Here is a 16374-nt window from a genome sequence, read left to right on the forward strand (position 1 = left end):
AAGTTGAGAGGGGAAAAAAGGGTGAAAAGAAGTAGAAGAAATTGAAGGGGGGGGAGATAAGGAAGCTTAGAAATATTTGAGAATCTAAAGAAGCAGAGATAAAAAAGTATGGGGTGAGGCCCAGAGTAGAGGAAGAATATGCTTTGGAGAAGAAAGGGAAGAGACAAGGGGTCTGTTTGTACCCTGTGTTCCCAACTCCCCGCAGAAACATGGAGCTGGCCATCTCCTCCTTAGAGCTTGCCAACCTTCATTCTTATTAACCCTCCTCCTGCTCATACTGCCCACCTCACACAGACAATGCTGTTTCAGCCACAGCAGCAGAAGGCAAGGCGGAGGGAAGTGCCGGACTGCAGAAGCACAGCAGGATAGATACGAGGGAGATGCCCTGGATTGTGTCAATGGTTTCCCTGCAATTGTCCATCCAACTGCCTCAGTCTCCCTTCCTCAGCTTCCATTCTCCTCACATTCACACTGCTGCTGCGATGACCCAGCTCTCAGAAGTATGCCATCACACTATAGTTTGCAGCTCCATTTGTCTACAAGCATGTGAACTACAATGTGATGACAGCATTGCACAAATAACTATGTGGGATAAACTGCTTTGTGAATGTGTTTTGCTTTTAAAAGTAAGGTATATGTATATGTGGGACGCAGGTAGCGCTGTGGGTTAAACCACAGAGCCTAGGACTTGCCGATCAGAAGGTTGGTGGTTCGAATCCCCACAACAGGTGAGCTCCCGTTGCCCGGTCCCTGCTCCTGCTCCTGCCAACCTAGCAGTTCGAAAGCACGTCAAAGTGCAAGTAGATAAATAGGTACCGCTCCGGCAGGAAGGTAAACGGTGTTTCCGTGCGCTGCTTTGGTTCGCCAGAAGCGGCTTAGTCATGCTGGCCACATGACCCGGAAGCTGTACGCCGGCTCCCTCGGCCAATAAAGCGAGATGAGCGCTGCAACCCCAGAGTCAGTCACGACTGGACCAAATGGTCTGGGGTCCCTTTACCTTTATACCTCTAAATAAATAAAATCTGGACCTAGTTCACACAAAAAGCAAACGTTCCTAGATATGTGAATGTCAAAAGACACATTATATATAAGGCATGCTATTTTTCAAAAGATAAAACCAAGGATTATGTGAGCCCTGTCCTGAGAGTACATTTTAATTATACTTTCTCTCCTAAATATATTCAGGCTCTTTGTCACAAGTAAATCCTATACTTTTGTTTTTACGCAAAACTGCTGCCACACCTGGTAGACATTGTAAAATACAGGTAAACAAGAAGAGTGAAAGGGTTAAAGCACCTCTCATGTAGCATGATCTAGAGCAGGCTTCTTTTCCTTTGCTATTCATGCGAGATAGCAAGACAGCACTGTTCACTATGTAGAGGAAAAATATTAACATTTTACCTTCTTGCTCCTCAGTTGAAGGTAACAGACACCTGAATCTAAAAAGGCAAAGCATAAAGAAAAGAAAAGGCAGCATCTAGAAGCAAAGAAAGAGGGGACAAAGTTGTTAGTGCAGCGTAAATGAAACAGACAAGAGGGTTTAATGAAAATCCCTGTTAGTGAGTATGCAAATAAGATTTCTTTCTATATAAAGATACATTCAATCTCTCTCAGGTATTGCAGAATTGATTCTTGTGCAAAAGCGACTATGAAAGCCATTCTTTCTACTATGTCAGAACTGTTACCTTGATTAGACTTCTGGTAGTCTCAGCAACTAACAAAGGGAATAAACATTTTGAAGAAGTCTCGGCTTTCTGTTTCAGTGGGACACCAAGGGAAATATGGGGAAATATTGCATCTTGCACCAGTCCCAAACAATGGCATGTATATTCATTCATGGGGGGCTATATGATACAAACTTTAATATGAAAAAGTACCAATAGCCATAAAGAATGTGCAAAAGAAAAAGCAAACACCAACACTCTTGGATCTGAAATGCTCTTTGAGAAGTAAAAGGGATAGAATAAACGAAACATCTGCAGGTAAATTATCCAAAATTTAAGATATTTTATGTCAGTTGAAGTGGGATGATACTCACGTTTTAAACAGTGGAAGTTAGTTTAGGAGAAGGGAAAAAATATGAGAATGTCAGGTGTATTGTTAATGCATATATTGCACATGCTTCCAAGACTAGGTTCCTTAATGGAGAATTTTAAATTGACACAAAAACATTGTAAAGCATAAGCTCTTTCTATAATTTTGCTGCCATAATTTCTAGGAAGTTGAACTCCAGCTTTAAATGCGTGCACCAAACAAAAAGTGTCCAAACATGTATTACAGAATCATTTTAAAATAAGAATTACAGTTTTAATAAAGGCACAAAAGTTGTTCGGATCGCTGGCTTCTTTTTCTTATGCAGTTAATCTTCCTCTTTCTGGCTTAAATGGTTCTTCAGTTACTTACTCATAATAAGGACACAAAAACTCTATTCATCATGTCATTAAACTAAGCTTCACACTTGAAACAAAAGAAAGAGAGCTAAATGAACGTAGTATTTAGCAAGTTGGGCCTTTCTTTCCCTTTTTAGTATAAATCTTTAAACTCAAACTGCTATACAGTGGTACCTTGCTTTACAACCATAATCCGTTGCAGAGGCTTTCGCCAATGGGGCCTCCAAAAAAAAATTGTACGTAATCCCCCCAAAAATGGGTTGTAATCCCAAAAAAGTTGCAAACCAGGGCACAAACTTCCGGGTTTGACATGTTTCTAATCCAAAACGTATGCAAACCAAGGTACCACTGTACTGTTAAAAATAAATTTCTCTATTTCCAAAAAGTTAGTGCCTTTTATAAGTCATCTTGCCCAGGAGTCTGGCCTCAAAAGGTTATCACTGTACACTGTACTTATAGAGAAAACATAGCACACTTAGCACTTTCAGTTAAAACAGACAAACTAATTATGGGGAAATTGAAATAAAATTATGTTTCCTATTTTCTCTTTCAGAATGATTGCTGAAATGTTTTTTATAACAATGTTTTAAAATAGTATAAGGAAAACTACAATATTAACAACTATAATCTTTGTATCTGATACCCACTGTGCACTACAGCTTTGTATAATAACCAGAAACTATTAAATAATCCATCGTTATTTAAAAATTTGGTTAAATACCCAAATTCACTGCTTGTCCATAATGCTGCGATTTTTGCTTCCATTGCTAAATTATTATATCCACTTTCTTAAAATTTTACTCTAAAAGCATGCGTTTCTTCTGTTTCCCCATGGCAATGATGTAGTCTACATGGTATTACTAAGCCCAAATAATATAACCTTCCCTTTTGTTTGCCAGACATATGAATAGAAGTATTAAGAAAGAGGTGCAAAATTTCTATTGATGGAATAGTATAGATTTCAGATTCTCTCAAAACCTTAAAGAAGAATGCAATTATTTTATCTCATCTCACAATGATAAACTCTATACTATTTCAAACTACCGTATTTTTCGCTCTATAACACGCTCCCAACCATAACACGCACATAGTTTTTAGAGGAGGAAAACAAGAAAAAAAATATTCTAAACGAAACAGTGGATGTATGATTTTTGTGGTTCATGCTGTGGCCACAGACATGTGATCTGACAGTGAGTTTGGGGTAGCCCAATGCAAAAATCCTGAGGATCCACGTGGATCCGTACTTTGTAACCACGTTTTTGCACCACTGCGGCCCCAGGCAACAGTGGGTGCGTGATTTTTTTGGTGCATGCTGTAGCCATGGACATGCTATGTGATCTGATGGTGAATTTGGGGTGACCCAGTGCAAAAATCCTGAGGATCCATGTGGATCCGTGTTTTGTAACCACGTGAATGAAGGAACTGTCAGTAATGTATGATATCTCCAATACAGTGATGAAGGAAGAGGGGGGGGAGCTCACATTTGTCCTAGGCAAAGCAGCCAACTCCTATAGGCCTAGGTGCCTTCACCCCCCCATTAAATATTTGAGGGAGTCATCATCCCCCCCCATGCTGATGGGCATTGCCATTCATATAAGGTACCAGTGTGCATGCACTTTGTCTTGAGATCATTGCAGTCTGTGAGATGGGGCTTACCTGTACCTGCCGCCCCCAATATTTTATTGAAGTTGGAAGAAGGAGGGAGGGGGGAGGGAGGGAGGGAAGAGAGATGGAGAGCTCACATTTGTCCTAGGCAAAGCAGCCAACTCCTATGGGCCTAGGTGCCTTCACCCCCCCATTAAATATTTGAGGGAGTCATCATCCCCCCCCCATGCTGATGGGCATTGCCATTCATATAAGGTACCAGTGTGCATGCACTTTGTCTTGAGATCATTGCAGTCTGTGAGATGGGGCTTACCTGTACCTGCCGCCCCCAATATTTTATTGAAGTTGGAAGAAGGAGGGAGGGGGGAGGGAGGGAGGGAAGAGAGATGGAGAGCTCACATTTGTCCTAGGCAAAGCAGCCAACTCCTATGGGCCTAGGTGCCTTCACACACACCCCCATTAAATATTTGAGGGAGTCATCCCCCATCCCCCATTGTGGTATGTGAGTGGGGCTTACCTGGCTGTCCCCCCAATATTTTTTGAAGTTGGAAGAGGGAGGGAGGGAGGGAAGGAAGAGAGAGGGGGAACTCACATTTGTGGAGCTGCCTTGCCTTGAACGGGAGCAAAAAGAGGAGGAGGAGACTCAGGGACACGAGCCTTGTAAGCCGCTTTGTTTGAATTTACCGGTGAGGTGCTGGGGGAGGGACGGAAGGGGATGCCCTCTTTGTCCCTCCTTCCGGCTCATTGTAAAGAAAGCAGAGTAAGAGCCGCTTACATTTGTGTAAGGGAGAGCCATAGAGCAGGCAGACACTGAGAAAGAGAGGCTGTCTCCCTTTCCCCACCTTGGCTTTTACACACTGCATGCAGCTCTTGCTGGCTTCCGAGCTGCCTCCCTTCTCCCACCTCGCCAAAAAGCCATAGAGCAGGCAGACAGGAGGAAGAGAGGCTCTCTCCCGACACTCAGCTGTTGCTCAGCTGTTGCCGGCTTCTCAGCCAGCCAAGCGGAGGAAGAGAGGCTGCCGAACAGCCAGCAAGAGCGGTTCCTCCTGCCTGCATTCGCTCCATAACACGCACACACATTTCCCTTTACCTTTTAGGCGAAAAAAACTGAGTGTAATGGTGCGAAAAGTACGGTATTTGTGTCCATATTATTACTATTAAGCAAACACAGCAGGTTAAACTTTTTTTCCACATTCAGTATAACTACAGCTATTGCTATCTGAAAGTAAAAATAACCAAACAAACCAAGCGTTGCATCTCACCCTGAGATGATACAGCATAACTCCCGTACTAAGGATATCATAATCCATGGCCATTAAATGAGGTAAACTGGAATCTATCATCACTCCAGCTTTTTCCTTGTTGATATCCACACTGTATTCTTCCATGATAGCTTTCCTGTTAATCCACTTATCTGTCCAGTCTTTGGTCAACTGCTCAATCTTTGGAAACAGTAAATGAGGGGGGAAACGTACTTATTATAAAGCGTTACATAAAACCATTTTTTCCTGCAAGGAAGTACAAATTACGTAAGTTACTCTGATGGCTGCTGGGCAATTGTTCCTAACAGTATGCTTGTGAAGAGGCTTCTAATGTAGAAACTTGATCTGCACACTAAGCAACAAGTTGCCCAGAAGGAAGAGCTGAGTCAGCCACTCTATAGAGACTAACTGGGACTATTTTGGTTCCTTATGTCACATGATCCCTGCTGGGCTGGAATCCTAGCCGTCTCTAGTGGTGATAGCAATATAGTCAAGTTCAGGCCAGCAGCTTCCTCCACTTACAAGTTGTAATGGTAGTGAAAGGAGTAAGGTGACTGGTCCTCATTGCAAGTGTTCCCAGTATGAGACCCTGACACTTTAAGGTTGCTTTTCCCATGTACCTGCATTCATAAGGTCACTCTTTATGGGCCTTGGGGAAATATCCATGCATATTTGCTAACCTATGTATACACTCTTATAGAAATGCCACACAGATATTAGGGAAATTATTAATCATGCATACCTTAAGTTCATTCTGAAGAACTAATTCTGTAAGATTTCCTTCTCTGTCATCGCTCCACGAAGGACTAGAATTCCTCTGTTGAAACAAAATATTAGGGATGTAATGTTTCCATATTCAAAACGAAGGTGAATGATCTGAAGTCACAAGGTAAAGTAATATATCAGAATTATCCTATATTTGACCATCCATAGCTACATATGAAGTATTCCTAACCACAGCGGTGAGCACTGGAAAGAGAAGTGATATAGAAATTTTGATATTAATTCTTGACATAGATTTTGCTTTAGTTGTTTCATGCATTTACTCTGTAATATTATGTATCAATGAGTGATTTGATTCTTGGGTTCCTGGTTGGGTTCCTGCATTTTGCAAATCTCTCATGCCTCACTCCTACACTGCATTTCATACTTATCTGACCCTGAAGGGTGGGAAGTTTATTTGTATTATTAGAAGGGCACAGATGGTCAGTGGCGTAGCGTGGGTTGTCAGCACCCGGGGCAAGGCAAGTAATTTGCGCCCCCTAACCCGTGGATTTGCGCCCCCTAACCCGTGGATTTGCCCTAACCCCCAGGTGTTGCGCCCGGTGCGGCTGGCCCCCCCTGCACCCCCCACGCTACGCCACTGCAGATGGTTAGTCAGGGTGTTTTGCTAGGATGTTTTAAGTTCACGCCAGAGTGCTGACCCAGGAAGAAATATATGGGAATGGACTGTCCATAGTTCCTTAGTGAAAACCTGGCTGTCAAGGCAACTGGAGGTTAAGTGCAAAAGCTGAGACCAAAGTTGATATCAGTGTAGAGCCATGTCTTTTTACATCCCTTGACCTGTAACCTCTTTTAATGTATGCAGTGATGCTTTATGATGTATGGCTATGTGTGTAAAACTCTATAAAAGCTTTGTTCTAACATTCCTCTGATGCAGTATTTTCTAGCTGACAAGGCTGCCCTATTGCGCCATCGCTTTAATAAACCGGGTTCCTACAGGAAGTTTGCTTGCTAGTCTCTTGGTTTCGTGGTCACTTAAAGGTATATTCCCTCACCTGAGCAAGGACTAGTGCATACCTTAAGTGGTTCGGAAGTAAATTCTTACCACAGTAAGGAGGAAATTCTGGATCTTACAGCTAAATCTGTGTTCTATCCTTATACGAGTGCATGGACCCAAGTTTGATGTCACCTTCTTTCCAGGACTTGACTGAAAGATTCCACTGGGAGGTCTCTGAAATTCTCTGAGATGACTCAGCAGTGCTTTGTCACATTGACTACAAAGCCATTGGGTGCTGGGCATCAGAAAGTAGATACCTATCTCCAGTGCTGCTGCTTCTTTTTTCTTTTTTTACTAAAAAGTTCTTTAGGGGTACTCTCATTTTGACTCAAGAAAATCACCATTTTATAGTTCAAATCGGGAAAAATAAATACAATAAATAGACAAAAGTATAAAGATTCACAAAATGTTTAGGCGTATGCGTCCCCCTGCGTCCCCCCCCGAAAAAAGCATTGCCTATCTCTGTGGGCTGGTGATATAAACTAAGGCATGATTCACTGAAATATCATTAATGTAGTATAGAAATATCATTAATACAGTATCATCATCTTCTGATTATACCTTTGAATCTTGTGTGTTTGCTGTGACTGATTGAAGACCTTGCCTTTAAAGTCCCAAAGCCACTCTTGGAGTAATCTAATTTTAGGACAGCTAAAAATTGTTTCCACAATGTATTTAAGACTCAAACCACGACTACCCTAAAGGGGTATATGCAATTTTTCAAAAATGAACAAACTCACTATTTTGGTCAATATGCTTAATTAAAGTTAACAATCATATCAACTTTATAATTTTGTTATAGCAAGTGACATTTGCACATCAACTAATAACCATTCCAAGTTTGCTTTGTATTTTGCTTTAAGCTGGAGATTTCTGGGTGTGTGCTGGGAGCATGTTTAGACCAGGCATGAGGAACCTGTGTGTCTTCAGATGTTTTTGGATTCTAGCTCTCATCATCCCTGACCACTGGCCATGCTGGTTGGGGCTGATAAGAGTTAAAATCCATTAACATCTGCGGGTCAGAGATTGGCTCCATCCCCGACTTAGTTATTAATGATATCATTTGAGTTCTAGATTATTCAACTTTAAAGACATAACTATATTTAACTTTTTTATTAAGAGCAGCTTCAGTGGTATAGCACATGCTGTGTACTCAGGAAGTCCCAGGTACAATGTCCAGCAGCTCCACCTAAATGCCACTAGTAACATCTGCATGGGAGCCTGGAAGATGCCCCCAGTCGGAGCAAGGACTACTGGGCTGGAGGAACAAATTGACCGACATGGTATAAAGCAGTTTCCTGTATTCTTAGTAACCCAACTCAGGCAAAGGTGATATTGCTAAAAGTATATATTTATATACAGATCTAATGACTGGCCAATTTAGACTCCATTTAATTAAACATTTGTACAAACCAGCTCAAAGCTCATCAGCATAGCCTTCAATCTATCAATTTCTTCTCGCAATTCTCTAATCAGCTTCACATTTGCATCCTGAAATATAGCAAATATTAGAGAACAAACAAGCTTTTCAAAAAATAATAATAAAGAAGTCATAGGACAGTATGGAAGCAACTGATTCCATATGGCTTGTTCTAAAAGAAATATGCTGGATGCTTAAGGGCATTGCTATGCCATCTTTCTTTCTTTCTTTCTTTCTTTCTTTCTTTCTTTCTTTCTTTCTTTTAGTGGGGGAGAGAAATCATGGATCTCATGCTGAGTTCATAATTCACCTACTGCACGGTATATCTATAATGAATCTCCCCCTTATCTCTTTGTTAAAATTCACACCATGATTATACTTGGTGTGAACATGTGTACTAGGTACATATATGGTGAAATCATACCTTAAGTATTAGCTAACATTACCACACTGAAATAGTAACATTTTTATATGCACATAAACAGTAAGGCAAAAATGCTGTGGCCCTTCACAGATTATTTATTGGACTTTCACTTGTACTTTTGTAAGAGATATGCTCCTTTACCCGTTATATGGAGAAGCACATTGATTAATAAATGATAAAATAACAACATGGTAGCTCACCTCATTTACCCGGGGTTTGTTAATAATATTTTTGGCATTTGAGGCATACCGCAACGTACTCATAGTCTCATTGTAACAAGAGTTTGCAGGTGAGATAGCTACAGATAAAAAAAGGAAATACTGTGTAAATAAAATTTTGATTGCAAAAGCACACCACAGTTTTTATCCCTCCATGCAAAAACCACAAGACTATATAAACCTTATTTTCAATTTAGCCTGTCTGCATGAAGATGTCCAAGAAGGCTGAAAACAACAATGCAGTGTTTCCGCCTTTGCAGAAATGCCCCTCCAAACCAAACCCTCTTCACACTACCTACAGTCTTGCCCAAGGCCAATGGATAAGTCCTTGACTAAGCTGGAATTTGAAGTCTCATCTTAAGACTTATTCTGCATTGTGACTATAAAGTACTAGTGAGCCTCCCACTGGTTAATGTTAATTCAAGATAAATCACAGCAGATAAATCAAATGTACATTTTTGACAAAGTATGTATTGTTGAGAACATGGGTTATGATGGCTGACCTTCCTCTGGAGTAGAGGCTCACTCAACCAAGCCTCTTAATTTTCAAGCTCCATAGAAACAGACAGGCACACAAGCAAACAGACAACGAGCCTGCAAGCACAGGTGCATGGTTTAAAAGGGCTTAGCAGAAGCTGCCCCTATTCTCAGGAAGGTCAGACACATGGTGACACATGGTTTAATTATGCTCAGATTAGATTACTGCAATGCACTGTACATAGGCTGTCTTTGAGCAGCCTCCAGAACCTCCAGCTGATCCAGAAGGTGGCAACTAAGGGTCTTCATGGGTGCCTGACTTTGAAAACGCATGCCACTGATTTTACTATAGCTTCACTGGGAAAAAATTAATGTGCACTGGATTTCTAAATGGCCATCCCCTCCCATACAAGCCTGCCTGCCCATGAAGATCAGCAGAGGAGTCCCTTATTGGAGGCAGGAACATGACCAGCTGGAATGCAGGAGAAAGCCTTCTCTGTGGCAGCACCTAAATTAAGAAATTCCTTGTCTCTTCAGTCGTTTCTCTCTTGCCTAGCCAAGGCACCATTATTCTGGCAGGCATTTGGCCTGCTGTGTTGGTGAGCGACCACTTGTTTTAGCCTGTTGCTTTTGACTGTACGACTAAGAACAGCCCTGCTCCATCATACTAAAGGCCTGCCTAGTCTCCCATATCCTGTCTCCCACAGTGGCTAACCAGATGTCTATGGGAATCCACAAGCAAGACATGAGTGCATTAACCCTCTCCCACTTCTGTTCCTCAGTAACCAATTTGATAGTGCATAATAACTAGTAGCTATGGATAGATTTATTCTCCATGAATCTGTCTAATTCCATTTTAAAGCTAAGATGTACTAATGTTTTATGAATGGATTTTATAGTTTTGCTTTTTTTTTAAAAAAAAGGTCTTAGCAACCCTGAGCATTATGACTACATGCATAAAAATCTGCTGAAATAAGTAAACGGCACACTCAACAAGGCAATCCTTCCAGCTCCCCACCCCCACCCCCAGCAGGCATTTTAATTGATGTTTGATTTTATAGCTTTTGCTAATGTTGATGTTTTGTATTGTATCTTTGTAAATCCCTTGGAAACTACTGCAGTTAAGTGGTACATAAACTGTTTAAATAAATAAAATACACCCTGCGCGGAAAATAGGATTGTTAACTTACTTGCGATCATAATGGTCTTGGAATTGCCACCCAGACTATCCTTCAGAAGCCAAGTGAGGATGGAGTCACGGTATGGAGTGTAAGCTTGACGTCTCTGGCTGCTGATACTGGCTCCAGAGTTATTGTCTGTGTGACTGCTATCCACTTCACTGGCTATGCTGTTTATACTCTGGCAGCTGCTGAACATCTGGGAATTTTGTGCTGAAAACAGGGAAAACAGTCGTAAGCCTCTGACATGTACAATTAAAATCTCTGGTGGGGATCCTATGGCTCTCCAGATGTGCTTGGACTACAACTCCCATCAGTGATGGCCAACGGTCAGGGATGATGGGAGCTGGAATCTATCAACATCTGAAGGGTCAACAGGTTTCCCATCCCTGTGATAAATATACAATCATCACTCAATTGTTGTGGAAGAACCACATATATTTACTTAATATAGCACTTGTGTCAAAACTAAAATCATAATGGTTTGTTGCTGGGTTAATATTATTCCACAACAGATAGTACCACCATTGCAAATTGATCTGCTGGGTCAAATGTGAGTTGTATACCTAATGAATGATAGTAAATGTCACAATTCCTCCACTCGGGGCTCATCCAGACTTCTGTTTGTGCTGCAATTTGTAGGCACAGGTCCATGCTGTCCCCCCCCCCCCTCCTGAGAATACCTGCTATTTACCACTGAACTGGAACTAATGTCAATCTGCAGAAAAGTCAACTGATGTTTGTTCTGATTCAGTGGTAAACGGGTTTTTTCAGTGAGACAAAAAAAAACAACACAAAACCACACACACCACTCGAACCCATGTCTGGAAAGCACAAAGCTGTGACTACAAATCATGGGACAAATGGAAGCTTAGATGAGCCCTCACTGCATCTTCCTCCAAGATTTTTCTATTTAAAGATGCTAGATACATGTTCCCTTGTGGTATAGCTCCCATGCAAACAAACTAACCCAGTACTATTTTTTTTTAATGACACAAGGCACCTTCCTGTTAGCCATTGCTATTCGGAGTCAGAAGGTAGTTTACTTGCAACTTCATTCAGCATCTTTCAGCTCTTACTTCCCTGCGACAGAGCACACTGTCCTACAGAGGTTTTTCTTTTTGAAAATGCTGGAAGCAGACTGTATGCTTCCCCACATAAACAGGAACAAAATCACACAACTGCATTGTTAAAAGAGTTTGTTCTTGGGTATAGCTTGTGGTGAGTGAGAAGAGTGCTTAAACAAGAACATAGGTGCGGGCGACACAGTAAACCTTGGCTTAGCTCAGCACAATATGGGAATGAAAAACTGGGGATGAGAAGAGTAGCAAGTCTGTATGCTGCCGGTAAATCATAGTTTGGCTTACTGTGACATTCAAATGAGGCCAATGTTTAATTTATTGTCCTATGCTGAAGTCATTTCCCTTGGGAGTAACTACAATAGTTTACAAACACTTAATTGATTTACATGCCAAGTGAGAATATAATGCATCATCATTACTGTTTGCCTGGTAAATTTTAAAGTAAGATTCAATAAGCCATTTTGTATGGCAGCATTATGTCTAGCTATTGCTCCAATGAAAGATAACATTATTTATACCTAATGTGGAGATGACAATGCCAAGAGTAACCAATGATTTGTTAATATTGGCACCTTCTGTAATCCGATCTTTGCAGTAACTTGGATCAGCTCTTTCACTAAAGCAAATCATGGAAAGAAGGAGATAAGTAACACTGTTCTATGGAATACAACAGCATAGCATCAAATTTTGAACACAGTGAGTGGAATTCATTGTACAGTACTATTACGAACGCTTCCTCTGTATGAGCATAACAGCTTGCTAGTCAGAAAAACCCTCCCCACATGTTTGGAGTGTTCTCCTGACCTCCCAGAGCTAAGTTCAGGGGCACCCAGGGAACACTGGAGGAAGCAGCGGGGGAAGCCTCATTGTGGGCTTCCACTGACAGTGTTTGCTGGTGTGTATGTCTACTTATCGCTAACAGGAGTGGCTCTTGTTCTCTGTCTTGAACAGAGATCTTGCAGTGTTGTTGGGTCTCACCAGCAGGCAATGAGGTTTCAAGGGGGAAAGGCTCAGCCTCAAGACTAGTTGCCATCCCTAAACCTGAGCATTTGATTGCTATACAGATGGGGAGGAAGAGACCACCAAAAGAAACAAGTGTTGTTTTCTTTGTTTCCTTCTGAAATCCCCCCATATAACCCCCGAAGAGGGTTTTTGTTTGTTTGTCTGTTTCATGGCATGCATCCACTCTATACTAAACATAGTAAAAGCTTTTAGGCCAATTCTAGCCCTCTCCCCCATTTCCTCTCTTTTAAAAACAGATTCCCTCAACGTTCTATATAGTCATTGTTTTTAGGTCCTTGTCAAGCTATTCTGTGTTTTAAAATCCTTCCTTAATTTCACAATCTTATATTCTTTTGCATACCCGAGGAGTTCCCCAACTATGAAGAAACTGCTACTTTGCGGTGGTCCCATAGTCTTCCACAATGATTGTCATTCGACCATCCAAGTTCACTATTAGAGTAAATGATAGTATCTCTGAACGATCCCTCTCTGCCCCTTTTGTTTTCATTTATCCTCAACAGATTACATTGCATTTGCTGCTCCAGTTTGATTCAAAACAATGCAAATATACTTGCTTCCAAAGGACCTAGATATGTTCAGTAGGAGGTAAAAACATTCCAAAGCTTTTTAACATGTATTTCTAATCTAAATTGCACTAAACAACCAGAAATGTACACATACATCTTTACTTAATATTTTCTGGTGCTTGATACTATCCCAATCAAATCCATATCTTCTTCCTACTTTGCCTCCTCTGTCCCCAGGATTTAGCTTAATTTCTATACTTTCACTGTACAATTTAAAATATTATTAGAATTGAGTGCATCAAAAGTAAAAAATGTAATGTGGCACCAGTTTATGACTGTGGTTTTCAGCTTTCAAACTGTGTTTGGGTAATTCTGGAGTACCCCAAAACTACAAGTTACTAATCAGTAATGGCAGACGCAGGTGGCGCTGTGGTCTAAACCACAGAGCCTAGGGCTTGTTGATCAGAAGGTTGGTGGTTACCCGCTACGGGGTAAGCGCCTGTTGTTCGGTCCCAGCTCCTGCCCACCTAGCAATTCAAAAGCACGTCAAAGTGCAAGTAGATAAATAGGTACTGCTCCGGTGGAACGGTAAACGGCGTTTCTGTGCGTTGCTCTGGTTCGCCAGAAGCAGCTTAGTCATGCTGGCCACATGACCCGGAAGCTGTCTGCGGACAAACGCCAGCTCCCTTGGCCTATAGAGCGAGATGAGCGCTGCAACCCCAGAGTCATCCGCGACTGGACCTAACGGTCAGGGGTTCCTTTACCTTTAATGGCAGACAAGCTTCCTTGAAACACAGTTTTCCCTTCCAATGACAATGTGGGATTATGTTAAGGTGATTACATTGAAGCTAGGTGTGAACATGCCCCAGAGTCCTCTGCAATACACAGGAGCCCCCTGACAAGCAAGTTGATATGAAAATCCTTCCCTAAAAAGCAGAAAGTTTAAAAACAACTGACTTACAAAATGCTATATTAAAAAGCAAAATATTACCTGCCTGCAAGGTCCACTAAGTTGATCTTGCTTGCAATTTCAGAGGGCAGATTGTTCTCTAATATAGCCTGAAAGGAAACAAATTCAAATTTGTGTGGATTTTGCCACACAAGAACACCACAAAAGGTAAGCATATATATCATGACCTTCACAAAACAGAATTGTACATAGGGTTTCAATAGTCTGGATCCTAATGTGTGGTAGCCTAAGGACTAAGATGGTCAAAAGAGCTCCATCACATACTGTAAAGGGAATTGGGGTTGCTCGTGTGTAAGGGGGCTGCTGCTCTAGGCAACGTTGTCTGGCTAAACCTTTCCCTGGCTGGACAGCCCTTTCTCCGTGGCTGTGTCAGTCACTGGCAGAATCCGTCAGTGGGCGTTTCCTGAACTTCTTCCAACATAAAAGCTCTTTGACGCCAAGTCTCCGCCTAGCCTTCTTCTGCGCAGAGTGGGCGTGGCCAGCGGAGGTCCTGGGTTCTCCCCGCTGGTCTCTGTGGAAGAGTCTTGGAGCCATCTCTCCGAAGTCATTCCCTGCTCCCCTTTCTTCCTGGTGTCACGCCGATTTCCTTCCCCAAAGGAAGTGTTCTCTCTCTCCCTGCTGGTCCCTTCTCCTGCATCGTTGGGGAGCCTTACCTCCACTCTTGGCTCCGATGGCAGTTCCCTGACACATACATAGTTTTACGCAAAGATTGGACTCCATGTGGTCCAATTGAAATTAACTAACTAAAAAAGAAAGAAAATAAATAGACTTAAAAGCATTCCAGTCATTTTGATAAAATGGATTGATTGTTCAAATCAAAGCCAATAACTTTTATCTTTATGGGTTTCAAAAATTCTCCAATGGAAAATGGGACTAACCTGAGTATACTGGATGGTGAAGATAGCATGGGATCTGCTGCTGGCATCATGAATGTGTGTGGCTGCTGTAATTCTACAAAGAAGAAAAAGCAGAAAAGTTTAAAAGTAATTGTCTCTAAGTCGGTATAGAAACAGATGATAGCCAATATTAAGAAGCAGAAGAATCAAGTTGGCACCATAGTTCCAAGACTGGATTGGGAACACTATCCATATCTGTTGTCAGGTATGTTTTTCAAGCATGAGGGTACCTGTGGAGGGCCACAGGTACCCCACCTGTGCTCTAAAGTTCTACCCTAGAAACCAGAAGTGAAATGACTTTCCCTTAGAGCATTAATCTGTTAATTATGATTGGAAGTAAAAAGGAGTAACTGGAATAAAAATCAATATAAATAAGAAGGCAACATATTTAGGAGTTTTAAAAAGCAAAATACCTGTTTGCTATTCCTTCTTCCAGAAGTCCAACTACTTGTTTGTAGTCTGTAACCACATGTTGAGACAGACCTAACAGAGATTATAAACACAATAGGACCTATCATTAATGAAACGTGCTTTCTATTTTTAGACCTAATATAGCCAGGTGCATTCAGATAACCCCATGCAAGAGCATTTCTGCATGTGTACTGCCGAGAGGAAAGAGGGTAGTAGTAAATCTTATTCCAGAGTGTCTCTGCAAGAAACAAGACATGTGCTTTTATGTCACTTACAGTCGTTGGGATCCTGAACTGTGGTTGATTGTGCAGGAAGAAAAAATAATCAAAAAAACTGATTTGACAATAATGTAATATGAACAACCTTTCTAAAACTAGGTTATCACTTCTGTGTTGAGTACAGATAAATAAACCAAAACAAACTGGTACAAGAAAAAAAGTGAAAACAAATTTTAACTATAAAAAAAACCATTCTGTAAGCTTGCGAGAAAGGAAACTACAAGACAGAGATGCTGCACTGCAGAATTCAGAATTAGTCTCTGCAGTCCCACTAGAGAGCAGCATACTGCAGCAATGCAACTTCAGTACTAATAATATAAAAGGCCCATCATAGGAAAGATGAGCTGCTGCATTGGTAGTGACACACTGCTCTGTATTTACAGCTGCATGCAAGCACGGTGCTACTAAATTATGTTGCAACAAAAATAAAGAATGCAAAAATACAAGCCTTTTG

The 16374-nt window shown here is 41.4% G+C and overlaps 1 protein-coding gene across 4 annotated transcripts in view; it reads right to left on the reverse strand.

The window, feature by feature from the left end:
• Positions 1 to 16374, reverse strand: part of STARD9 (StAR related lipid transfer domain containing 9) — an 86011-nt gene that overhangs the window by 39218 nt on the left and 30419 nt on the right. For all 4 annotated transcript variants that reach the window (XM_083606069.1, XM_083606067.1, XM_083606068.1 and 1 more), the window contains exons 8-16: positions 15645 to 15714; positions 15214 to 15286; positions 14357 to 14424; positions 12355 to 12452; positions 10767 to 10967; positions 9082 to 9179; positions 8451 to 8528; positions 6000 to 6074; positions 5258 to 5437 (exon numbers count right to left, since the gene is read on the reverse strand). In XM_083606069.1, the coding sequence (XP_083462195.1) occupies positions 5258 to 5437; positions 6000 to 6074; positions 8451 to 8528; positions 9082 to 9179; positions 10767 to 10967; positions 12355 to 12452; positions 14357 to 14424; positions 15214 to 15286; positions 15645 to 15714 (941 nt within the window). The remainder of the gene's footprint in view (positions 1 to 5257; positions 5438 to 5999; positions 6075 to 8450; positions 8529 to 9081; positions 9180 to 10766; positions 10968 to 12354; positions 12453 to 14356; positions 14425 to 15213; positions 15287 to 15644; positions 15715 to 16374) is intronic.

This window comes from Podarcis filfolensis, assembly GCF_964270895.1.
Source record: "Podarcis filfolensis genome assembly, chromosome: 1".
Taxonomy (NCBI): domain Eukaryota; kingdom Metazoa; phylum Chordata; class Lepidosauria; order Squamata; family Lacertidae; genus Podarcis; species Podarcis filfolensis.